The following is a 25,207-nucleotide window of genomic DNA, read 5'->3' as shown; positions in this document are numbered from 1 at the left end:
CTGAGCCACACTGGCCAGGGCTAACATATTGCTTTTATGATCAGAAAACTAAAAATACAATCACTGAGTTAAGTAAGCAAAATAAGCCTTTTATGGAATTACTTATGAGACATGAAGATACTAAAAAATGATTGATCTAATAATTCAGGGCAGCAGCTGAATTTGCACGCGATTTGCTGGTTTGAACTCATTTCAAAGGTAATTTCTTCAATGGTTCAATGTCTTCGAATGTTTTTTAAAACTTGAGTTTAGAACTCACTACTTTTAGTTAGGTGTGACTATCAGCAAACAAGCAAAACTTTGTATTTGTAGGAAAGAAATGTGTATGTGAAAGTGCTTTAAAAAAAATCTAAAGCAATAACACAGAGGCAAGCATTATACAATCGATTCTTTGTGTAAATTATGCTTTTTATTGACAGAGGTCGTTATCATTGTGTACAAAAGCAAAGACTTCCCTGTGGTGTGCAGCTGTGGTCCTGTTTGTAGAAGCCATGTGCCTGGGGTGTGACTGTGCTTCTTAGACTTAGTTTGCCTTTGCAAATAGTCCAGGATAAAACTGGGGAAGCTGCGGCTGGATGCTGGCTAAGGCCAGGCCCGGGGCACCTTCAATCTAATGGATGTTTATTGAGAAGCTTAGCAGCAAGGAACTGTGTTGCAGTGATACCAAGATAAACACAAATAGTCCCTTGCCTGTGCTCAACACATAGTTAACATGTATTTTTGAAAACATTCCATCTAATCCTCACAGGCACCCTGTAGAGGACCCCCCATTTTACAGGAGGTTAAGTCGTTCTCCCCATGTCACACAGCTTATGGGTAGCAGAACCAGGACTGGAACTCAGGTCCTCTGATCCTAACCCTAGTGCTGTATGCCATGGCTGCCTCCTGGACCAACAGTCCCTACCTGACCATTAGAGGTACACACTCTGAAGGGGAAACGCATATACAAATATCAGTCAGTGCAAAGCTATATTGATAAGGTGTTTTACAGAGTGCAAAGTGCAGAAGAAAAACAGAGAAGGGCCATTAATTTCCTCCTGGCCACATTTTCAGTCCTAAGAACAAGTTGCAAGTCAGTTTATCATTCTGCACCTAAGTTTCTTCATCTATAAAATGAAAATAATATGTTTGCCTACCTCAGAGTTATTTTGAGAACCAAGTGAGATAATATATGTAAAAAAGGCTTTGAAAATTATAAAGGTATATAGGTATAAAGTGGTGCTAATAGCAGCATCAGAGCCCATAAACTTCACTGTATATATTTATATTTGTGAGTAAACAATTAGAAACAGTGGTTATTAATCAGAAACTACATTGTGAAACAGTAGTATTCTTTCCTTGCTTATCAAGTTTAAAGGCAGTATAATCAGCCCTAACTGGTTTGGCTCAGTGGATAGAGCATCGGCCTGCGGATTGAAAGGTCCCAGGTTCGATTCCGGTCAAGGGCATGTACCTTGGTTGCGGGCACATCCCAGTAGGAGGTGTGCAGGAGGCAGCTGATCGATGTTTCTCTCTCATCGATGTTTCTAACTCTCTATCCCTTTCCCTTCATCTCTGTAAAAAATCAATAAAATATATTAAAAAGAAAATAAAGGCAGTATAATCATTAATCACATTGACCTTGAAGGCAGAAAGTACTGAATTCAAATCCCAACTCTGCCACCAGCAGTGGGACATTGGGCAATATGTTAATTACTCTGTTATTCATACATACATAGTGAGGATAATATATTTTTTCATAGGACCCAATGAAATGATACATGCAAAATGTTTACTATAGTGCCTGGCACATAGTAAATACTCAATAAACATTAGCTTTAAAAAGTATCAAACATTTCTTGAGCACTTGCAATGTACCAGGCCTAACTTGGGAAACAAAATGAAAATACATGGCGGAGAAACATACATACAAATAAAAAAACATGCTCACTACTCAAATGAAAAGGCAGGTTAGAAGATGAACTTATAAATCTGCCTGGAGAGACAGGTAAATAGAAATCTTCTTGGAGGGAGGAGAAGGAAGCATTTGACTCAAGATGAGTAGAAGGGGAGATGAGTAGAGACCTTTTGAAGGGTGAGTTGAAGTTTGCAGTGCTGTTTATTTGGTTTTATCATTTGCCCACAGCGGTTTGATCCCTTGAAAAGTCAAGACTCATGTTTATGCTTGTTGGCCGTCTGGTGATTCAATCTAGACATTCTGGTGACTTCATGAGCATGGTGTTAGAAACTCATTTTACTTATTATCTTCTATATGTGAAACATCTGTTTGTTTTCATTTCATAGACTCCTTAAGAGCTGTACAAACAACTTCTTACATAGGGTATAATTGGTCCTGCCACTTAAAAGTGTTAGCATCCTTGGTACGCATTGCTGATCCCATTAAAGAGAGAAGGCAGGGAGGACTTGTAACCACTTGCCTCTGGAAAAGCTGGAGTGACCGGGATAAATGGGTAAGGACTACAAAGTGGAATGCCCGCTGGGGAGGTTGTTGAGGGCGTGCTAGGAAAGGTCAATGGGGGGAAAAAGCGGACATATGTAATACTTTCAACAATAAAGATTAAAAAAAGTGGAATGCACAAGGATTAGTTCTTCTGGAGAGAATGCAAAGTTTACAGCTAACTGTCCTTTGTCCACATGCAAATGTGAAAATACAGAAAGCTTTGTATTGGCCAGATACCTTGCTACCAAACTGAAGTGTCTTTCTCATTTCACCAAGTACGTTAACAGGGAATTTGGGAGTTAGAGATGTTGCCCTAAGTGGGAGAAATTTCACACTTTTCTTTGGACTTTCTGCTTCCTAAGTATTGGCTAAATCCCTCATCTGAACAACATATAGGAAGAATTAAAAAGCTGTATATCTGTTTCTACACCAGTAACTACCATGTTATAGAAATTTAACTGATATTGAACAGAAGTCATCTTTTACTTTATAAAAGTCACATAATCTTTTGATTTGAGAGCTGGAAGAGCCTTGTAATTCACCCTCTTTGTTTCACAAATGAGGCAACAGTGGCCCAGAGAGGCTGAGAGGTGTTGTTGCAGACAGAGTCCTCTTATGGGGCTTTTTCAGCCTTTTGCATGAAGAGCTATAGTACTTTTCAATTGCAGTAGACATAAATGAATGGTGTTTCTTCCCACATTCGCTGAGAAAGATACAGACCAAAGGAAAGTAAAACTTTGGTAAGCCCCAAGAGGGAGAGAAGCTGGTAATACTGAAGTTACTGTATTGGCCCATGTCATCGGTGCTGAGAGAGAATCAGATTCCAATCCACTCAAATTTAGGGCACCTGGCCCGGAACTTTTAACTAAGAGCCGTTGTCAACAACAAAACAGTCACCAAGACTGGGTAGTACCTTGACCCAAAGCCAAGAGGCAGGACCACAGAAAGTCAGCAGACATGATAGTCCACCTCCATGTGTACATCGCAAGAGGAATTGCTGTATTCTGTGGCAGGATTTAATGTTAGGCGCGATCCCCTCTGGAGAAATTGCAGCGGTTGGCAGGGCATGGAAAGGCCTTCTTTGGCACAAAGGCCATTTCCTTCAGACTTCTGTTTGGAACAAGATGCACCGAAGTTGATAAGCCAGGCCACAGATAAGCATATAGCCACAAGCTCACCCACCCTTTCCTTCCTTTCCCCAAAGAGGGACGCCCACCGCTCTGCTCGAACGGGGCATTGCTCCTGCCTGGAGGGCTCATCCCACCTGATGGTAGGAGATCTCCACGGAGTACATTCTCCTACCTGGCTTTCTCGGCCCCCCACTTGCATCCCGCCCCCTTGGCCTGAAGCTGGGGAGGAGAGGAGGGCTGTGGCAGGTGCGGGCACTCCGTCTGTCAGACTGGTCTCGAAGGGAGGAGGAAAGCTTCCGCGGTGACTGAACTGCAGCCCCGAGAGCCTCTGCCCTTGCCATCACTGCCTGGGCCGCCAAGCAGCGGCGGCCACCGGCGCGCGGCTGGTCCGGGCACAGCATCAGCGCGCTCGGAGCCCACCAGGCCGCGCGCCGCGAACCCCCCGGCCCAGGCAGCAGCTCGCCCCCGCGCCCCTCTCGTGGCCGGCCCGGGAATCTGGGAAAGCCTCTGGGCCCAGGGGCGGTGGCGACGAGACCCCGCCCCGGCCCGCGGCCCGCGCCTATCGCGGCCGCCGGTCTGGTCACGCGGAGCGTGGCGGTGCGGGCTCCGGGCCAGCGCCCCGCGGCTGCCGGAGTCGCGCGGGCCGGGGCGGGGTGGAGGGTGGAGGGTAGAAATAGGGGCGGGAGGGCCGCGGCAGTCTCGGAGACCAGCGGAGTTGACTGAGCCACGCCGAGGGCGCCGAGCAAGCGCCGAGCCCGGAGCACCCATGCTGCTGACGCTGGCCTGGGGCTCCCTCTTCTTCCCCGGGCTCTTCGCGCTCTGTACCTGGGGGCTGCGCCGCGCGCGGCCCGAATGGACCGATTACGACTGCGTGATGATCAGCACCAGGTACTCGGCGGGGCTGGCGACGCCCGCCCCACCCGGCCGCGCGCGGTCTGCCCGGCCCCGCCTGCGCCCGGCCCTGCGCCCAGCGAGGGGGAAAGGGGGGGCTACAGGAAGCGAGGGGGCTGCCTCCCTATTCCTTGTCCCTTTCTGCGGCCCTGGCCGGGGCTCTGGAAGACCCTCTCCTGGAGGGAGAGGGGAGCAGGGCGGAGGGCTGCCCGCGCTGGTCAGGATGGGGAGGGAAGCCTGCTACATATCTGCCAGCTGCCCTGGGGCCCGGGAGCGCGGTGGCGGCCCTACCATTTTCCTCCCGGCGCTGGCAACCTAGGGGAAAGTCAGGTTGAGGAGTTTTGCTTTGTGCTGGATTAGGAGCGCTCCCGCCCGCTTTTTTTTTTTTTTTTTCTTTTCTGCTGCATCTTAGGGTGGTTTCTTCGGCGCAGGCAGTGTTGGCCACCGCGTCAGGGATCGCCATCATCCGCTCCTGTAAGAACGTGGTCTCCGACAGGTAACAACATCCAACGCCAGGTGAAAGAAGTACAGATGTCCGCGCCGAACTTTTTCCAAGTTTGCACGTTTTAGTGGCACACAGACACTATTTCCTTACCGGCACATGCTGCTGGATAGCCGATTAATGGGAAAACTTGGGTACCATAATTAGTTTCCACCTCCTCTCCTTACCTCTTTCTGCAGGCCACCTTAGGAGAAAGTAAACTGAAGAAATGCTAGAGAATGACAGTCTAAGCCTGATTTAAGGTAACAAGTAAGAAGACGGTGTGGTCCATTGATCCAAGTTATTTATGAGATAGATACCTTTGGAAATGATTCAAGAAGTGAGAGTGTGGCTTTTAGTTCTTTTAAGTCACCCCACTGGGGTCCTGTTCTGAAGCATTCATTGGCCAAGATATGTGCATTATGGTTACCAGAGCCTCAGAAATGCTGCTCTTTCTTGTCTTTCCTGTGGATTTGCTCAAGGTGGTGAGGTTTCAGGTGCTTTCAGAAAACTGACTTGTATGTGTTGGAGCTCAGACCAGAGGCAGTCAGGAAATGTGCATCTAGTGGAATGAATGATAAAGACTAGGGTGGTCTACTTTGTCTAGTATGTAGACCTGGGCAATGGTGGTGTTTTGTTTTTGAAGCTTTTTTTTTTTCACCTGTCTTCCTAGAACCACTCTTGCTTTCTCCCAGTTAAGTTGAAGAGCTACAGTCAATGTACAGGGAAAATCTGACCCTGACTCAGCCAAGTGTTCCCTTTTCACCTGTTGAGACTGCAGTCAGAGGAGAGCCTGAGTAGGGTATCTGTCTCACTGGCCTGCAAATGTAGTGCCTGGATCTTACTTGGGATTAATGCTGCCATCATGATTTTCGTGCCTTTCTTGGTGATGAATTGTAGATGCTGAGAGAAAACAGGTCAGGTGACTTTGATTGCGTGTGCAAAGGGCCGACAGCATTTGCTTGGCCGGGTTCGATTTTTATTTTAATCGAGCATTCTATGATTACGTGGCAGGCTCCCTCACTGCCCCCACCCAGTTTGTCAGCTCAAACTTGAAACCAGCCTCTTTTGCAAAGATTAAGACAAATGTGGCTCAGCATTATCTTGAGCTGACATGAGGGCAAGCAGCAGGCAACCAATACACATTTAGAAAGAGATATTTGCACCTACTTAACTTTCAGTTCTGTAGCACCACTGCTGTGTTTCCCCCTTAGAAACGGTGTGTTTTTAGTGGCTTGGACATGGTAAGAAGCCTGAGTTTGGTTTTCAGGTCCCTCCTTTTATGTATCTTTATGCCCCAGGGGTGAGGAATGTCCAGCTTAAGGCCTGTGAAATAATTTGGGTGCTCCTACCAAGGCATTAGGGGTGAGTTAATTAAATGTTTGACCAAATATAGCAGGCTAATTTTTAAGTTGATCATTTTGTATGGCCTGTGAATGATGTTATAAATATCCAATGGCCCGTGACAGAAAAAAGGTTCCCCACCCCTACCTTAGATTCTCTGCTCCTAAAATGGAGACAGATACATTTCTGTGCCCTTTATTTTCACATGGATGCTCTAACTGCACCTAAAAAAAAAAGGCCTTTTGGGGCTCATATCCTATATACCCAAATATTGTTTATTACACACCTTTTCATTTTATGCCTTGATGTAGACTGTCTATAAATAAGGGAGTGTCTATAAATCTCCCCAATTTATATGCAGAATGTGGTACGGGGCCAAGTATTTCATCATTTTTAAAGAGGTCTACATTGCTAAAAGGGCTAAGAGTCACAGCTCTAGGCAGTTTTCTCAATTTAAGCATCTATATTTGTAGTAGAGGCCCGGTGCACAAAATTCGTGCACTAGTAGGTTCCCTAGGCCTAGCTGGCAATCAGGGCCAATCTGTGGGGCGACCGGCGGGGCCCCCGCTGGCACCTACCTTGGTGGTCAGTGCATGTCATAGCCACCGGTTGTTCTGCCATTTGGTCTATTTGCATATTAGGCTTTTATTAGATAGGATATATAGGATAGTATTTTTTACATTTAAAAGGACTTTCAAATTTTTAGTTTTTTAAAATTTTTACAGTAACTTTGTCAGGGAAGTAGGATAAGGATTGTTGTCATTTTTATAAAGAAAGCTAAGTCTCAGGCTAGAGGTCATTATTATTACAATCTAGATCTCTTACAAATAAGTCTTGAGAAAATTCTACCAAGCAGCCACAATTTCAGATCTTATTGAATTGGTACTGTGTGTAAAATATTAAAACCCTAGGTCCATTCATGGGGAGAGGCCAGTTATATTTCACATCAGCTTTCAATAGCTCTTCATAGTTAACTTAGAATTGCTTTAAGAATGCAATGGAGACCATAGACGGGCAGCAGAATAAATAAATATTGCATCTTTTTGCCTAAATGGAATTCGGCTAATTCATTCACCTGCATGTATAGTATATTTTCTATCCTTGTTTGCCTGTTTCATTGTTTATTCATTATTGAGTTATGCTGTGGTAAGTGTGGAATCATTCAGGAACAGAATCTTGAATGGCCCCTCTATAGGGTATATTTCTAATGTTGCATTTTGTGGGCTGGCTCCTTAGGAAATCCCTGAGACAAAGTTACAAATACAGATTTGAGGGCTGTACATATACCATTAAGAGTCTTTGGGGTGGGGCCTTAACAAGCATTGCAGGTGATTCTGATGTTCAGGTAGTTTGAAAACCATAAAACTAAATTGTCTCTTCTTGGTATTTAGTGAATCTAATCCTTCCCAGCATAGGACATAATTTCAATTTACATGTTTTTATCCACATCAATTTTCTGTAGAATTATGACATCATTTGGGAACAAAACTATAGAAATTATGGACTTTCCTTCTAATTTTCTCTAGGACAGTGATAAACTATCATTTTGACACAGCAAATATTGATTCAACCCCTTTGGGGAAGTAAATGGGAAGTGTCTTTTGTCTCAGTTTCTCTTTGGGTATCTGACTGCTGTAAGGTAGTCCTTGAGCTCCGGGCTCATAACCAGACATATTTTTCTTAATGAGTGGAATTGGGATTGGCCCTAGAATTATAAAGAATATGGCCAGGGTTGCTTGCCAGCAACTCCCTAGAGTGAGGTTACAAGCAGATGCAAGCGGAAACTCCCAAGTGTTGAGCAACGAGTGGAGTTAAACTGGAAATATTGGATTGGGATTCGGGACACCTTCCAAACCAGTTTCTTGGTGGGGCTGTTGAATCATTGGTAGAGATATCTATATCAAAGTCAGCTTATATCACAAAATGCCAGAAAAATCCATTACAAATGAGTAGCTAAACCAGGCAAATAGTGACAGCTAGTCACTTAAACACATGGTGCTTTCTGCTTTTGACACAAATTTTCTCTGTAATTTAGAAAAAGTTGTTCATCCTATCAACTTCATTATCCTATCCTATATAATAAAAGCCTAATATGCAAATCAACCAAACGATGGAACAACCAGCAGAACAACTGGTCACTATGATGCACACTGACCACCAGGGGGCAGACGCTCAATGCAGGAGCTGCCCCCAGCCCGCAGGCCCCAGGCCAGCCAAGGCGGGTGCCAGCGGGGGCCCCGCCTGTCACCGTACAGATCAGCCCTGATTGTCGGCCAGGCCTAGGGACCCTCTCGTATTCATTATAAAGTATTTGGAGTAAAGACATCAAAGGAAATGTGTTTGAGAAGCAGTTGGCTTTAAGCCTGCCTTCATAATTGATATTCATAATTATTTCATGGACCACTCATATGCTTTCTTTCAGGTACTGGCTTGCCCAAGAATATGTCTGGTTTTTGATTCCATATATGGTCTACGACATCTACGCCATGTACCTTTGTGACTGGTACCGAACCAAAGAACAGAACCGCAGACACTCCCTCACCATTTTTCGAAACTTCCTAAGTAAAAACCGCCTCATGATCACGCACCATGTGGCCATTCTGTTGGTCCTTGTGCCCATTGCACAGGTATCAGCTGCCTTGGTCACTCATTTCTCCTGTTGATCTGGGTATCATGACCAATACTTAGGAGTCAGGATTGCTCATCTTTACCTTCGCTTTCCTACGTCACCCGTTCTTGTATGCCAGCTGCTTCTGCAGTTAAATCCCCAGATAAATCATGCAGAGATGTATGTGATCCTCCTTGCCAGCTATCCCCAAGCCCTTTGTGATTCCTTAGCCTTGGCCAAAGGTTCTGTCTTTAGTTTATACAATATAAAGACAATATAAAATACAACATAAGAATTTTTTAAAATGAGACCAGTTATTTGCTCAGTCAACTGGTTATTTGCTGTAACAGTACCAGAGAGTACTGTGTGCATTATTATTATTTATGTTACAAAAGCAGGCTCTGAAAGCAAATAGCCACATAATTTCTCCCTAGATCCGTTTTTCCCATCAAAACTTCACCCAACAAGGAAGAAATGGGAAAGCAGAGAGGAAATTAGTAATTTTTGAGTGCCTGCCAAGTGATAGGCACTTCATTTAAAAGCTCATAGCTTTCTGCTAATAATTAGAAATTATCAGGAATAATTAGAAATAACATTATAAATTGTTAGCCCTATACTGTGTATGCGGCCTGCCAGCCATGAGTTTGACATGCTTGAATTGAGGCTCTAAGCGTTGACGTAGCTCACTCTAGTACTACTTGAGCTGCTATTCTATGCTACACTACTTTCTTTTTTTTTTTTTTAAATATATTTTATTGATTTTTTACAGAGAGGAAGGGAGAGGGATAGAGAGTTAGAAACATCAATGAGAGAGAAACATCCATCAGCTGCCTCCTGCACACCTCCCACTGGGGATGTGCCCGCAACCAAGGTACATGCCCTTGACCGGAATCGAACCCGGGACCCTTCAGTCCGCAGGCCGACGCTCTATCCACTGAGCCAAACCGGTCAGGGCTACACTATTTTCTTGAAAAGATAGACAGGTCCTGTGTACTACATTCTTTGAGAAGTCTCCCCAACATCTAGCACAGGGTCTGACACGTATTTTGTTGAACTGACTTGGCTAAGTGCCCTTGGCATGACTAAGTTAGAAACCCAAAAGTAGGCTGCAGAGTTCCTTCCGGCTGACACGGAAATTCTGAGAAGGCTTGGTGTGTGACACAGTCAGCTATCAGAAGTTGCCCCTGGATCCTAGCAATTCAACCATCAAAGTTCCATTATGGAAGCAGCAGAGTATTAAATGGGTCTGCACTTGTCCATGTAGCATTTCCCTTTCCCTTCGTGGTCTTCCATGGTGATCCTTTCAGCAGAATTTCCTTCCAGTGGTTCCTTAACCTCCATGTCATATTTCTCTGTTTCTTCTTGTCACCTGCAGAGGTTTAGGGGAGAGCTGGGGGACTTCTTCGTTGGCTGCATCTTCACGGCAGAACTAAGCACTCCATTTGTGTCGCTGGGCAAAATTCTGATTCAGGCACGTATGAATGAAATGGCAGAAACAGTGCCTGGGGGAGATGGGGGCACAGACTCTGTTTTTCCTTGGTAGATTGTGGGGTTTAGAGAAATCCCTTAATGCTAGGAATAGTGGAATATGAGACCCTTGAACAGACTTAAAGGTCAATTTGTCTTCCAAGCCAGAGGGGACAAAATTGTAAGTTTGATTCAAATTTGATAGTCCTTCATGTATTTTTTCCCAGGCCATAGATTGTCTCTTATCCTGTGTTCCTATCAGCTGGGGTGGCTTAGGTCAAATTCAGCATCACTGCTGAAAAACCTACAAGGCTATATGCACATATAAATACGGCCATGCTCAATCAACTTTTCCAAGTGTTAGAAAGCTAGATGCTTGGACTTCACTGCTGTGGGACTTGAGCTAGTCATTTCCTGAAGGCCCAACCTCTTGGTGACTCTGCATTCTCCTTCCCTCTTTGCAGCTAAAGCAGCAGCACACCCTTCTGTACAAGGTGAACGGAATCCTCACGCTGAGCACCTTCTTTTCCTGTCGGATCCTTCTTTTCCTCTTCATGTATTGGTCCTATGCCCAACAGAAGGAAATAAGCCTGTTCCAAGTGCCATTCAGGATCCCTGTCTTCTGCAATGTGGCCAATGCCTTCCTCATCGCTCCCCAGCTCTACTGGTTCTCTCTGCTGTGCAAGAAGGCAGCCGGGCTCTTTGACACTCCCCCAGCCGAAAAGGATGGATAAGTGCTCCCAGGAGTCAGGCAGTGAGGGTGCCTCTTCATACTAGCTGCCTCTTCCACTCAGTATTCCACGGACCAAACTGTGCCCTGGATGGCCTCAGCCTTTTGGGTATTGATAAGTAGATGGGTATGAGTTTTCCTAAAGAATATTCATATTACCTCCCTCTTCGAACCTGCCTTTTGCAAAAGCACTTTTTGTAGTAACAACTATTGGATCCTGTCAGACCTCCATTGGCAGCAAGGTGGTTTTGCCCAGTGATCCTTCCTTGGGTCTCATCTCAAGGGCTCTGGGAGGTAGAAGCATGGGGTGTGGAGACAGGTGGACCAGGGTAAGTCCCTGGACACCTAACTGGCCCTAATATTGGTGGCTACCCACCTTTCCAAACACTCAGGGCAATATCCACATATACTGGGCCAGCAGAAACAGTGATGACTTGGTTCTTGAAATAATTTCTTATGTTGGCCTGGGAAAATTATTGTGGGTAGGTAGCTTTTTATTGTTTACTAGATAATCCATTGCCTCATCCTTTCATCCATGTGCCAACATTGAATTCTTATCTACTGACTTCTAATCAGAAGTCTCATTAGTGAGGGTCGGGGTGGCAGGAGGCAGGGATGGGAACCTGAAGCACTTGAGGAGGTAAAGAGACTAATAGGTCAGCATCTTTGCAGGCTGACTGTAAGACCAGTGTCAAAGTTGTTTGTTGTAAACAGTCACAAATACTATTCCCTTTTTAGCATGTCCTTCCAAGCCCAGCTTTCTCCATATCCACACACACACAGGATGCTCTTGTTAAAAACTATAGTGATAGTGAAAAGATGGCTACCAAGCTACTTATGAGTAACCCCACTCTTTGACACCGTCTTTTTTCACATGAAGTGGAAATTGAGTTCTGTATTCCAAACCACGAGAAGTTGCATCTAGACTGCCTCCTAACAGAGCTTGTGGCCCAAAGCCTGTTCCCATTGAGTGCACCACCATTTGGCCACAGAAGGCTGGAGAGCAAGAGTGGAAGACAGCCCTGGCCAAAATATGTCCTGTGAACTGACTCCTTCACCACCATTTGCAAATGGGATTCTCTGGTGCCAACACTAATCATTCCTTATCAATTAGGATGGGTTTTAGAAACTGCTACCATGAATTTCTTTTTTTCAGGTGGTAGTGAGAAGCTAGGTTTTTAAAAGTGCCTTTTGATTCATTGTTGTCCATTAACTTTTAAAGTACTGAATATGTAACAGTGACTCAAATGTTGACTATTTCAGTCTTTAATGGGTGCCATTTTAAAAATGCAAAATGATATTTTTTTTTATTAGTTTTGTTCAGTCAGTATATCTTGTATAAATCACCCCTGTGGTGATTAAATTGCACTAATATTTCCCAACTTACTCTCATTTGTGAAATACATCAATACCAACTTCCTGGAAGACCCATCCCATGATCTGACTTGGCTGGCTGGTGTGTGGTATTGTTTCTGGTCTGTGTTCATATCCATGTAATTCGCAAAGCTGGGGTGTTGAGGGGAGGGGAATGTGTTAGTGCTTTGAGCCTCCAGGAGGGCCTACCTCAAACCTTACTCTAACGTTGTTTCTGTGATTCATGGTTCCTATTCACCAAGCATGTCAAACTCTCGGCCCTTGGGCCATATGCCTCGTTTATTTGGCCTGTGTTAGCCTTTGAGTTTGACATGCTTGCTGTACAGAGTTCAAGCCCATTGGTCATGTAGCTTTAGGCCCTTTTTTCTCTATCTAGGTGAACTTCAATTAGGAGATGGGGAGAGTAAAAACCCAACTGTAGGCCACAGAGCTAGCCCACTTCAAGTGAGGGAAGGAGGGAACCTGAATAATGCTCCACTTTGAATGAGGGTCTGGGCACGAAGGAGGTATTGGGATATCTCCTTTTCCCTTTCTTGCCTCCCAAATTAAATATCTCAGCAACCAGCGCTCATAGTTCTGTAAAATGCCCTGCACACCTTAAATTTGTATTTTTATGCTTCTGTAGACACCATTCTCTGTTCCCCCTCATTTTTTAAAACCATGACAATATACTCCAGACAGAAGGTAATTACACTTGTCCTTTAAACACTTCGCTGCTGTTTACCAGACCTAGTTTTAGCACAGCCCTTCTGGATACACTGAATGGATGGTTAAGGCTGTATGGCAGAAGTCCTCAACTCAGAAGCCATCCATTTTCTTGGGGTCCTTAATCTACACCCAGCACTAAATTTTCTTGGTCCAACCTTCTCCTTTTACAGTGGTGCAGGCCTTTTGGGCACATAAATCACATGGCCAACTGGTAGAAGAATAGAGTTATTTTCTCAATTGCTACCCTTTCCAAGAGACCACAAAATGACTTGAAGAGGGTTTCAATGCAAAACACACACACCTTAAAATTTTCCCTCTTGGGTATTTCATTTTTGGACTTACCAAATTTTAGGGTGGAGAAGTCCAATTATGAACTTTCCTCCCAGCCTGATTTGATCTTTAAGACTCTAGCTGAACCCGTATCTAAGCCTATTGATGAGACAGACTCAAAAGAGACAAGACAAACCTCAAAATGAGATTATAATGTGTGTTACAAATACCCAAGAAACTATTTTCTTTACATTGTTATTGCCATATACTTTTTAGCTTGTGTACAACTTCACATAACTGAAGAGTTTTTGTTTCTCGGCTCTAGCTCCTATACACCCCACCCTCGTCAGCTGTTTTCTGATCCACAAAGGTCAGAAGTTGCTGATCTTCTGCAGCAGGGTTTGGCGCCGCTCCTCGGGGCTAATGTTCTTGGCAATGGACTTTAAGAAGTGCTGCTCATTTACCTTCTGCAGTAAGGCGCTAATAGAAGGGCTGGTCTTGCTCAGGGTTTCATAGCAGGTGAGGATTTCCAAGGCCAAAACGTAGAGTGGTTCACACACCTCTTGGTGGAGCATGGCCATGATGTGCAACACATGACAGAATACCTGAGTATAAAAAAATAGGGCTTCCTGGGTCAGGTCCTGTTCTTCTCCTTGGGCCCAAGGGCCAACTGACCGTATCAGCCTAACTGAGTCCAGGAGGCTGGTCAGACTGCTACAGAGGAGTTTGACCACATGGTTCCAGCCTTCCATAGGAAGCCAGTTGCGACAACTCTGGCTGCAGAGAAACTGGAAAGCTCTCAGGAGGAGAACAGAGAGTTGGAGCTCCTGGGCCAAGGGCTTCAGGTTGAGCAGAGGAACAAACTGAATATATTCCAGGCTATAAGGGACATGTAGGAGTTGTTTCTCCAACAGTCTCCTGGTCAACTGGAAAAGGTACTGCCACTCCTGGGTACTGCACCAAGGCATGACTTGCACTAGGGCTACCAGAAAGCCCTTGCTGAACAATCTGACCTCCTCAGGGTTGTCCACACCCACGACTAAGAGGGAGAGCATCCGCTCAGAGATGCTGCTGGAGAGGCAGCAGCACTCCATCCAGGCAAGGAGACCTGTGCCGGGCCCATACCCAGGGTGGGCCTGGGAGGTCCACTCATCCTCAGAAAGCTTACAGATCTCAAAAAGTGTGGCTGGCACCTCACACTTGAAGTGGCCCTCAAAGAAGTTCTTTAGTCTCAGGCTCACAGTCCAGTCTAGCTGCTCCAACTTCCGGTGGAGCCAGGACAGGGACTTGATCCAGGTGTCTGGGGAGAAGGTCTCGGCATTAGCTAATACAATCTCACAGAGGAGCTCCAGGATATGGACCACCATATCCTTCCCATCCAGAGAGAGGCAGCGCTTCTCCTTGGGGAGCTGCCAGTATTTACTGAAGCAGTCCAGGAGCTGGCACAAGCTGAAGATGAGGGGAAACGGAGAGCAGGTTTGGAGCCAGTATTCCTCTAAGCAGGCATTTACTTCGAGGGTCTGGATAAAGATCTTTAGACTGAGGTCCACCTCTTCAACATCTAGCATCAAGAAAGGCAGGACGAATTCCCTGAGAACCTCATCTGGCTCAAGAAGGGCCGCAACTGGAATCCCTTGGAGCTTTGCAGGACTCATCAGGCATCTCAAGAGCTCCAAAAACTGCTTTTCTTCCTTGGGTGTAGAGAACTTTGTCCAGACAGTTTCTCTGAGGCACGACACGACGAAAGTGGTGGATGGATTCGGACCCTGCTCTTCCGTGAACCTGAGGGCGGGGAAGGCGGTGAGAATCTGAGCCAGGAACTTGTGGGTACCGAGACTGACCACAGCCATGCTGCACATTTTCTTCACTGTGATCTCTGGGTGCAGTATCACCAGGCGGGCCACAGAAGCTACAGCCTTAGCCAAGCCTTGTTCGGAAGCACTCTGTGCAAGCTGGTTAAAAGTCGTGTTGAGGTCTTCCTGAAACCCCTCCAAGTAAGCCAACAACTTCTCAGAGAGGCCCTTTCGCCCCCAGGAAACCAGGACACCTGAGAGGACTTTATTTTTATCTGGCAATGAGAGGCCTGCATAACATTCCAGGACCAAGTCAATCACTTGTTTGATCTGAGATTCAGGGATGGCTCTGTCTGTCGTGCTGACTTCCACCACAGTTTCCAGTAGCTTCAATACCAAATCTGGCTCTCGGAAGAGAGACTGGTTATTAACCAGGCAGGCTAGCCACTCATCTGAGAAGGCCCACTTCTTCTCAGAAGCAAAAATGTAGCACATTTCCATATGCCGATCCATCTTCTGCTCAATAATGGCCATGGCAATCGAGGCAGTAATGTCTTTCTCCAAGCCCTTGTTTAGTACCTTGTTCGTTTTTCTCAGGAAATCCCCAACACACTCTGCCAGTTCAGAAACCACCTGCCTCTCCTCCTTGGATAAGCTGGTGGTACCCAGGTAAAGTTTCAAGTTCTGGCTGAAAGAAGTCAGACTGTCACACAGCCGGTAACTGTCATAATTTGTCCCTTGGGTGCTGTTGAGCATGGCCTGCAGCTCCTCCCCCCACTCCCGCAGAAGACTACGCATGAACTCAAACCCGGCAAAAATCGTTTCATTCGGGAGTCTAGCCAGCGAGCTCAGGTTGACATCCCGTTCTGCCTCCTTTACCTTCTCTGCCAGTGCCTGCTGGTGATATGGGTTCTGGGTGTCCGAATTCCACACGGAGATCACCGTGGCCAGTTTGTCTAGATACACAGTTGCGGACACTTCCTGAGGGTCATCCTCCATCAGTGCAAACACGGTCAGCATGTCAGCCAAATTGGCTAATGCACAGCACTTCATCCCAGGGCCCAAGATTCTATTTTGGATTTGTTTCAGCCCAGTGAGCAGCATGGCCAACAAAGGCATGGTAGGACACACATCAGGATCTGACTTAAACCTCTTTGGAGGATGGGAGAACTCATCTGAAGAGGATAAGTACTTATTAGCCATTGTCCTAAACTGAGAGAGCAGGGGGTCCTGCTGATCGCCCTTGTGCTTCATCATTTCCCACCAGACATCGAGGAAGAAGGCCACATCCTTGGAAGAAGTATCAATAGCCATGTGCTCCAAAAAGCGTTCCAATTCTGCACGGCAGATGGTGGTAGGGAGGGCCATCAGGAGCTGGATAAAGAGTCCAGAAGCTTCCAGGGACTTGAGCAGCTCAAAAAGGACCGTGTGATTGATGGTAGGGATCATGTTGCCTACTGAGAAGAACACATCTTCCTGCCACCGAGTTTCAGTGTCAGAAGGGGTGACGGGGTAGGGCTGAAGAACCTTGGCCCAGATGATGACCAGAGCTTTCCTCTTCCAGGCAAAGGACTGGGAGCATGCAGTGGCGGAGATTTCCCTCAAGGCCTCCACAATGGGCCGCCCAACATGCTCCCAGTCAGACTTTGTCAATTCTGCCAGTGCTTTGGGGTGGAACAGCTGCTCGGCCAGCAAAAAGCCCCCATGCAAAATAGTCATTTCTTCACAGATATTCAAGGGTCCTGCACGGAGAGAAGCCGAATAAGATAGAGTGTGGTGAAAAACTTTCAAAATAGTAAGCAGAGGTTAGAAGGAAAGATAGCAGTTGGTAGGCTGGCTGTTGGGATCAGGGTTAGAGATAAAAGTTCTAAATAGGATCAGTGGGAGAGGGGGAAGAAAGCAGTGATTCTAGGAGCCACTGCAGAGCTGGAGTAAAAAAGACTTACGTGAGGAATAGAAAATTACTCCCAAACTCTACCTTGGAACTGGGAAGACAACAGGCACCATTGGAGATAGGGAACAGAGAAGACTCAGAACAGGTTTGGAGGGAACACTGTTAAGTTTTGGTTATTTGGAGTTTGAGGTATAACATTAAGATAGAAATGCTCTCCAGCAATGGAAATGCAAGGTTGAAGCTCAGGAGCAAAGTCAGAGGGGACCAATGGAACCAATGAAGTGAGATCTCGCAGGAAAAGCATTTGAAAAAGAAAAGATGGGCTACAGAGGCCGCTAGACCCTCCAGCAAAAGATGGGCCAGCAGAGGATTGGGGAAGATGGGTTTAGAGAGAAAGCACAAGGACAGTATCAAACTACAGGGACCACTAAATATATATTGCAGGACATGAAACTGAGCTTATAAATTATGATACAGAGTAAAAGGCGCATGGCCCAGGGCTGTGGGCACAGAAGCAATCAGACAAACCCTACCTTCCCCCTTTTCTCTCATAGCCTTGTCCTGCAAACAGATTTCAACTGTTCTGCCTTTCAGGGAAACAATTCATCCCATGGCTTCTTCCAACAAGAACAGCTACTCATGGCCCTGGTTCTCTGGTAGAAACCAAGGGGTAGATAGAAAAAACAATGCACTAAATTAAGTTCTTCCTTCGGTGACCCATAGACTTATCAGTGAACTGACACAGATTTATCAAGGAAGGCATCTTGGTCTGTTTAATCAGACATGAGTTTAGCTCAGCCATTTAAAAGCAGTCATCTTGGACAGATGACTTCTCTGAGCCTCCCTTCTGTATATGTGGGGATAATAAAAACTTCATATAATGACCATGAAGATCCAATGATACATACTAATCAAGCTCTTGGCACTGGGTTGGTGCTTACTGTTAGCTCCTGATCCCACCTCCCAGAGATAGGGAGAGTTAAACAAGATACAGCTACAATAAGAGTCAGGATTCAAATAGTAACTTATGATGCAGAGTAAAAGGCGCATGGCCCAGGAAGTGCTCAATAAATGTGGTTTTTCCCCAAACCTTTCTACTGTTGACAAGAACAGAATCTTGTCACTACTCTTGGCCTCCCTGAACTCAGAAACATGAAAAGACAGATCTTTCTCGGGTGTCTCCTTTGGTCCAGAAACTAGGATTCCAAATACTGCTCACTAATCAATATTCCTGACTCTCCCCTTTCCCAGGACCCAGAGATACCACCCCTTTCTCAGTCCTTCATCTCCCCAAGAACCCATCTTCCCAGACTCCTGATTCCAGCAGATTAAAGAGTATCCTGCTCCCTGGACCATGTATGGGAGCAGCAAAAAGGCCAAGAGATCAATCAGCACTCCTATGCAGACCACTGGTGAAGGCAATCCACCTTGGCTCCAGTGGCCGAGGCTGACTCCCACGGAGGGTTAGGTTGCTGAGGGGGTTCTGGACCTTCTTTCTAGCTCAGGCTACTATCCAAGGCACCAAAATATGTTCCCTGTGATTCTGTAAAATGAATTTTATTGCGCTATCAGTTCAGTTATGTCTGGCCTCTAACAGCTATTTTCCAGAGACTCTAGTGTAAGTCTCAGGAGCAGTTAAAAGCTGGGTAATTCCCCAGTGTTTTATCACTACTGGTTAACAGTGCTTCTGAGGGCCCACTCCTTTGTATTTATTGAGTGCTACTTGTGCCAGATGGTACTCATGTAAGGTCTCTTTAACTCTTCATGTCAACCTTTTGAGGACTATATTATTCATTTTAGAGATGGGAACATTGAGACTCAGAAGCAATTTGTTCAGGATGTTGCAACTACAAAGCTGTTGGGCAGAAGTCACCACAGCTGTAAGGCTCTGGGAAAGCTGGGTGAGGCGCCCAAGGGGTGCCAGTAATACTAGGCCTCCCCACCACCATCTGCCATGCCTGCTGGTGATACACAGTTGCGGACACTTCCTGAGCGCTTTCTGGAGCACATGGCTATTAAAACAAACTTAAGAACTGGCTGAGGCCAAGGACCAGAACTTTTCTCCACGAGCCTAGTATTACTGGCACACCTTGGGGTGCCTCACCCAGCTCTCCCAGAGCAATCTCCTAGTCCTATCCCCTTAGGAGCATGTCCAGAAGGGTAAAAAGCTGGGCAAGCAGCCACTGATTTATACCAGCTCCCCCCTCCCTTCTTCCAAACTTTGCCTCAGGATTCTGAATCAAGGTGCACGTGCCACTCTGCAGCCACAACCCTCCCCATAATTGCTAGTCTGATGGACGCTAGCTACGTGCAAGGCACTGTACCCGGCATTGTATACATGTGATCTCAATGAAAACTCCCCAAAACTCTGAAGTGGATACATTATCATCTCCGTTTTATCTATGAGGACCTCATGAGCGTAAGTATCAGACATTCAACTAATGAGACCGTCGGGCATCCGATGGGATTCCCCCGGGTGTCCTCCCAGTCCGGCATTTTCCAAATCACCTGCACGAACCCTCTTTACTTTCAGGAAATCTTCACAGCCGTTTGGCGCTTCACGTGGAAAGGGGCCCAAGGGCCAAAAAGCGGCGCGGCCGGGACTAGAGCCGGGTCTCCCGACCCCCGGTCTCCAAGAAAACTTGCTCTCCACACCCCACCCCAACCCGGGGTCTCCCACAGCCCGGGCCGCTCAGCACCGCCCAGGTCTCCCCAGACGGGTTCGGGGAAGGGGAGCCGGAACACCCACCTAAGTCCATGGCGGCGTCGCGAGCGCAATGCGGCGAGTACTGCGCAGGCACCACGACACAATGGGCGGCCCGGGGGCGGGACCAAGGGCCGCGCCTCAGTCCCCGCCCACAGTCTCAGCTTCGGCTCCGCGCGGGCAGCTCCCTCCGCTCCGCGCGCACGCGCGGTCCTCACCCACAAGCCCGCGGTGTCCGGGCGCCAAACGCACAGCGCCCTCTGTCGACCCTCCAACAGGTTGGCACCCGCCCCGCCCTCCGGCCGCTGCGTGCCCCGCCCCTCCTCTCCACGGGTCCCCACCCTGGCCGCCCGGTCCCCCGTTTCCCCTCTCCTTTCAGGCACCCACCAGTCCAGTCTACTGCCCAGCCCTGCTTCCTGATCCCAGTGAGTCCTACCCATTAGCTCCGCATTCGGCTCCACCCAGTCACCCCTGGAATTCCCCGCACAGTTCACACACATTGAACGTCCCGTCCCTCGGCAGGCTGCCCACTAACCAGCAGAGACGCACCCCTCTCTAATGACAGGCTTCTTCCCCCGCAGCACATCTCCCTGTCTCACACTCTGTCCACCTAGCGCCACAGCCTCACAATCGTCCCCAGCGCTCCTCCTTCAGAACACAGCAGCAGCTCCTTAGTTTTCTGGCATCATAGACGCCTTTGAAATGTGAATGGTTGTCCTTCTCCCCAGAAAATGAACTGTGCGGGACCAGAACAACTGTGTGTGTGTGGAGGTCGGGGGGAGGGAGTGAGGGGAGATCCAATCCAGTGGGCCCATTTGGTTTTTCACTGAGAACACACAAATATCCGGTGTTCTTCCCATATATATTACCCTGTCTTCTTTCCTCTCTTTCTCTTCTTCCCAGACTTAATCACCAGCCTCAAGTGTTTCTAGTTCTTCACCCTCCAGCTTCTAGGACCAGGTATCACTTAAAAAAGCCAGAGGGGCCGAACCTCAGTTCCCGCAATGTGCCAAGTGGAATTTGAGCTGGCTTGCGCTGCTGTGAAGCAGTTGAAGGGACCTGTGAGTGAGCAGGAGAAACTGCTGGTGTACAGCTTCTACAAACAGGCCACCCAGGGCGACTGCAACATCCCTGCCCCGCCTGACACAGATGTGAAAGCCAAGGCCAAGTGGGAGGCGTGGAATGAGAAAAAAGGGATGTCCAAGATGGACGCCATGAGGATCTACGTTACTAAAGTAGAAGAACTGAAGAAAAAGGAAAATGGTTAAGGAGGACAAAGAGTCAAACACTGAAGTAGCAGGGCTCCTCTGGGAGGGAATGGGGCTTCTTAAAAGACCTTGATGGCTGAAATGTCCCGAAACCGTGGCTACTGTAGCTGAGACATCAATAAATCTCTTAAACTGCATAAAGTGCATGTCTGCTGTTGGAAAAGCAATAAACTCAAAGTGACTGTGAGAGCACTGGGGAGCTGACCGAAATGTATTAAGAGCATCTCTCCTCTAGAGAAAGTTCCATCAAATCTGGCTTTGGGTATGATTCTAAGTTTTCCCAGCCTTCCTATGCTCAGATCATATGTAGATATGTGACAGCAGTAGAGGGGTGGGAGAGAATCAGGCTATGAAAATGCCCAAGGTTTGAAGTCAGTGAGAGAGGCTCTGCTTCTGGGGGAGGAGGGAAGGAGAGGAGGCCGAGGCTCCTTATCTTGTCAGGGGCTGTCCATTTACTATTAACACAACGTTATGGAGGTGGTATTTTCCAAAAAGCTGGTCAAGCCCTACTAACCAAATGTCCCTCCTGGAACACAGGCCTGATGAAGTTAATGTTTTGAGGGAAGACGGACTTTTAGAAAGTAACTGTTGCATCACAACACACCAGTTGAGAAACACTGGAGCAGATGGTTTCAAAATCCCACCTCTGAAACACTCATCTAACGCCTAGTGACCAAAATTTACTTGGGACTACTGTGTAGCTAATCCTGGTTTCTACTTGGGGATGTTTGTGGGACAATATGTACATGTATGTATATGGGATTTGTTTTAGGAGCAAAACAAATGCCCTGACCCATGCAAGAGCCAGAGTGCCTGAGCTCAGCTTCCACTCCTTAGTATTGATATCATGGCGGCATCAATGTACAGCAATGCACTGGGATATGGAGGCTAAAGATATTAGAGACATTTTGAAGCAAAAGGTCTGTTGTGGTATGGAATTTTCCAATGTTTTTCCTTAATTAAAAAATGTTTTGGGGGGCTAGGGTTATCCATTGGGGACTAGCTTTAGCTCGTCAGGCCTCGGCTCCATTCCTTGGGGCTAAGCTAGGCTCTTAGGGGCTAGACTCTGACCTTCTGGACTGGGCTCCACCCTTTGGAACTAGGCTAGGCCATCTGGAACTAGGTCGGGCTCCTTCTGGCTAGGCTTGGCCCTTTGAGGCTGTTTGGCTCTTTGGGGTTAGCTCAGCTTTTGGGGGCTACACTCAGCTCGTCAGGACTAGGCTGGGCTCTTTGGAGCTAGGCTTGACTTTTCCAGCCTAGGTTGGACTATTTGGGGCCAGGCTTGGCTCTTAGGAACTAGGGCAGCCGTGAGCAAACTACGGCCCGCGGGCCGGATCCGGCTGTTCTATCCGGTTCTCTTGCTCTCCCCTCCGCTCCTTTACTTTGAATTTATATTAGTTCACACAAACACTCCATCCATGCTTTTGTTCCGGCCCTCCGGTCCAGTTTAAGAACCCATTGTGGCCCTCGAGTCAAAAAGTTTGCCCACCCCTGAACTAGGGTCATCCCTTTAGGACTAGCTAAAGGGCGAGGCTCGGCCCTCTGGAGCTATGTTTGGCTCTTAGAAACTAGGGTCATAAAGAAAAACACACACACTATTTTCATACTTCATGACATTATGTTAGCTGCAGGTCATGAAGGGCTATTAAACAACCGAAGCAACAACCATAAAGACCTGAGAGGAAACCAAACCTCACCAGGTATCTTTGAGATCTTCTGTTCACATATTTGCTGGAAGTTGCTATAGACTAAGTACATTACTTAAGAATGAAGTAAACCCATGCCCAGCCATTGTAGCTTAGTGGTTGAGCATTGTCCTGTGAACCAGGAGGTCACAATTCAATTCCCGGCAGGTCATATGCCCGGGTTGTGGGCTCTATCCCGTGTGGGGCCTGCAGGAGGCAGCCAATTGATGATTCTCTCTAATCACTGATGTTTCTAGCTCTCTCTTCTTCTCCCTTCCTCTCTGAAATCAATAATATATATATGTGTGTATATATATATATATATATATATATATATATATATATTTCTTATTGATTTCAAAATTTTTTCCTCTTAAGTGTACAACTATGCATGATGTAAGTTAATGCTGTTTATTTACTTGGGATATGTTAGCTTTATGATATCAGCCCTGATATCATAAAAGAGGGATCTAGTATTGGTTAGTCATTCTGTACTTACATAAACCATTTATTTTACTATAGGAAACTTAGAAGTAGCCTAATACACTGGGAAAAGTATAGTTTCACAAGAACAGTATTACTAGAGATACATATCACGATTTACTAAAAAAATCTGTATATATAAAAAGCCAGTGACCGGAATGCCGTAAAGACCCACCACTGGTCACTATGACGCCCACTGTGGCCAGCGAACTGGCCGGATCAGGGGGTGGGTCTAGCTGGCCAACCCACCGCAGCCACTTCCCCCAGCTGGCCCTGCCCCTGATTGCCCACCACCCCAATAGGGGGCGGGGCCAGCTGGCCAACCTCCTGCAGCCACTTCCCCCAGCTGGCCCCACCCCTGAAGGGCTGCTACCACCCCACTTGGCCTGCAGCCCCTCCCCCTGTCTGGCCTTGCCCCTGATCACCTCCCCTACCCCAATAGGGGGCAGAGCCGGCTGGCCAACTTCCTGCAGCCCCTCCCCCCTGCTGGCCGCACCCCCAGATGGGCCTTCCTCACCCCAATCAGGGGCAGGACCTACTGGCCAACCACCCATGGCCCCCCCACAGGCTGCTGGCCCCAGATTGGCTCCCCACCCCATTCGGGGGCAGGGCCAACCAGCTGACTGCCCATAGCCCCTCCCCACGGCTGGCCCCACCCCTGATCGGCCCCCACCACCCCAATCGGCCTGTGGCCCCTTCCCCCAGCCAGCTCTGTCCCTGATCAGTCCACCCTACACCAATCGGGATTGGGGCTGGCCGGCCAACCTCATCCGGCCCCTCCCCAGGACCCATTTGGGGGCAGAGCCAGCCGGCTCACCACCCACAGCCCTTCCTCATGGCTGGCCCCACCCCCAACCGGCCCCCCCCACACCAATTGGGGGCAGAGCCCACCGGCCAATTGCCCATGGCCCCTTCCCCCAGCCAGCCCAGCCCTGATTGGGCCTGATTGGGGTGGGCCAAGTGGCCAATCTCCCGCCATCTCCTCCTCCCGACAGGCCCAGCCCCAAACTACTGATTGGGGCCAGGCTGGCCAGACCCCACCTGTGCACGAATTGGTGCACTGGGCCTCTAGTTACTTAATAATCTAATAGAAAAATCTGAGAATTAACAAATCATAGTCTAAAAAACAGATTTGATTATTCAAAATTCATACAATAATTTCCCCATGTATAAGCAAAAAAAGTGAACTAATTGTCTAGAGGAGGAACATATCTAACTTGGTTTGCTTTGAAACTCATGATTGCTTCCCTAAGACAGAATTTAAGTTGAGTGAAAAGTTCTGTGAAGCCAGAAAAGGATTTTTTCCTCTTGGTGAAGGTAAGATCACCCTATAAGAAGGTGAACTGAAATTTACCCTAAAATTTCCATACCCAACCCTGCCAGCAAGGGAGAACAGCAGAGGCTATGATTTACAAGTAATCCCATATAATACAAGCCTAATATGCAAATTGGCTCCTTGGGTGGTTTTTCGACTGGGAGACAGGGAATTTGACTGCTCGCTATGATGTGTGCTGACCACCAGGGGGCGGCACGGAACATGGTAGGCATTGACGATGTGGCGCTGGCAGTGGGAGGCAGTGGAGGCACTGCCAGCCCTGATGGGCCCTGACGAGAGCGGGACTGTGGCAGGATGGTGCAGGTGAGCAGGCAGTGCCAGGCCAAGGCGGGTACGAGCAGGGGTCTGATAGCCCCACCAATGGCGACCAGTGGCGGCAGCAGGAGGTGGAGCCGCTGCCCGCTTCCAGGTGCTGAGGGAGCTGGGCATGGGAGCCCAGCCCAGATTGATTGCCCCGCAGGTGGGATGGTGGAGCAGGTGAGGGGGTGGCGCCAGGCCAAGGTGGGGTGCTAGGTGGGGCTGGGGGGCTACAAGGCTGGGGGAATGAGCTGAGGCGGTGAGGCTGGGGGTGCGAGCTGGGGCCCAATCTCCACAGGCCACC

General features: G+C 47.6%; 3 protein-coding genes across 4 annotated transcripts; 2 read left to right on the top strand and 1 right to left on the bottom strand.

Annotated features, from left to right (window-relative positions):
- The first annotated feature begins 4,162 nt into the window (after positions 1 to 4,162).
- Positions 4,163 to 12,534, top strand: TLCD3A (TLC domain containing 3A). 2 transcript variants are annotated; one of them, XM_080681608.1, is made up of 5 exons: positions 4,163 to 4,458; positions 4,874 to 4,957; positions 8,709 to 8,913; positions 10,270 to 10,365; positions 10,826 to 12,533. In XM_080681608.1, exons 1-5 carry the CDS (start codon positions 4,337 to 4,339, stop codon positions 11,093 to 11,095), a joined length of 777 nt encoding a protein of 258 aa, XP_080537734.1. In that variant the 5' UTR covers positions 4,163 to 4,336; the 3' UTR covers positions 11,096 to 12,533. The 2 variants fall into 2 exon arrangements, with proteins under 2 accessions (XP_080537734.1, XP_080537735.1); XM_080681609.1 differs by lacking the exon at positions 4,874 to 4,957 and having other exon boundaries at positions 4,179 to 4,458; positions 10,826 to 12,534.
- On the bottom strand, positions 12,413 to 19,957 carry GEMIN4 (gem nuclear organelle associated protein 4). The gene is made up of 2 exons (XM_080681607.1): positions 19,880 to 19,957; positions 12,413 to 16,978 (listed from the first exon to the last, which is right to left on the bottom strand). Exons 1-2 carry the CDS (start codon positions 19,887 to 19,889, stop codon positions 13,815 to 13,817), a joined length of 3,174 nt encoding a protein of 1,057 aa, XP_080537733.1. The 5' UTR covers positions 19,890 to 19,957; the 3' UTR covers positions 12,413 to 13,814.
- Positions 19,958 to 20,218: 261 nt separating this feature from the next.
- Positions 20,219 to 21,102, top strand: LOC308254958 (diazepam-binding inhibitor-like 5; the record flags this gene model as incomplete). The annotated part of the gene is made up of 2 exons (XM_080681610.1): positions 20,219 to 20,259; positions 20,738 to 21,102. Exon 2 carries the CDS (start codon positions 20,839 to 20,841, stop codon positions 21,100 to 21,102), a length of 264 nt encoding a protein of 87 aa, XP_080537736.1. The 5' UTR covers positions 20,219 to 20,259; positions 20,738 to 20,838.
- Between the last annotated feature and the right edge of the window lie 4,105 nt (positions 21,103 to 25,207).

This window comes from Plecotus auritus (genome assembly GCF_963455305.1).
Source record: "Plecotus auritus genome assembly, chromosome: 7".
Lineage (NCBI taxonomy): Eukaryota > Metazoa > Chordata > Mammalia > Chiroptera > Vespertilionidae > Plecotus > Plecotus auritus.
Note: the sequence above shows the minus strand (reverse complement) of the source record. Positions and strands in the feature narration are given on the sequence as shown.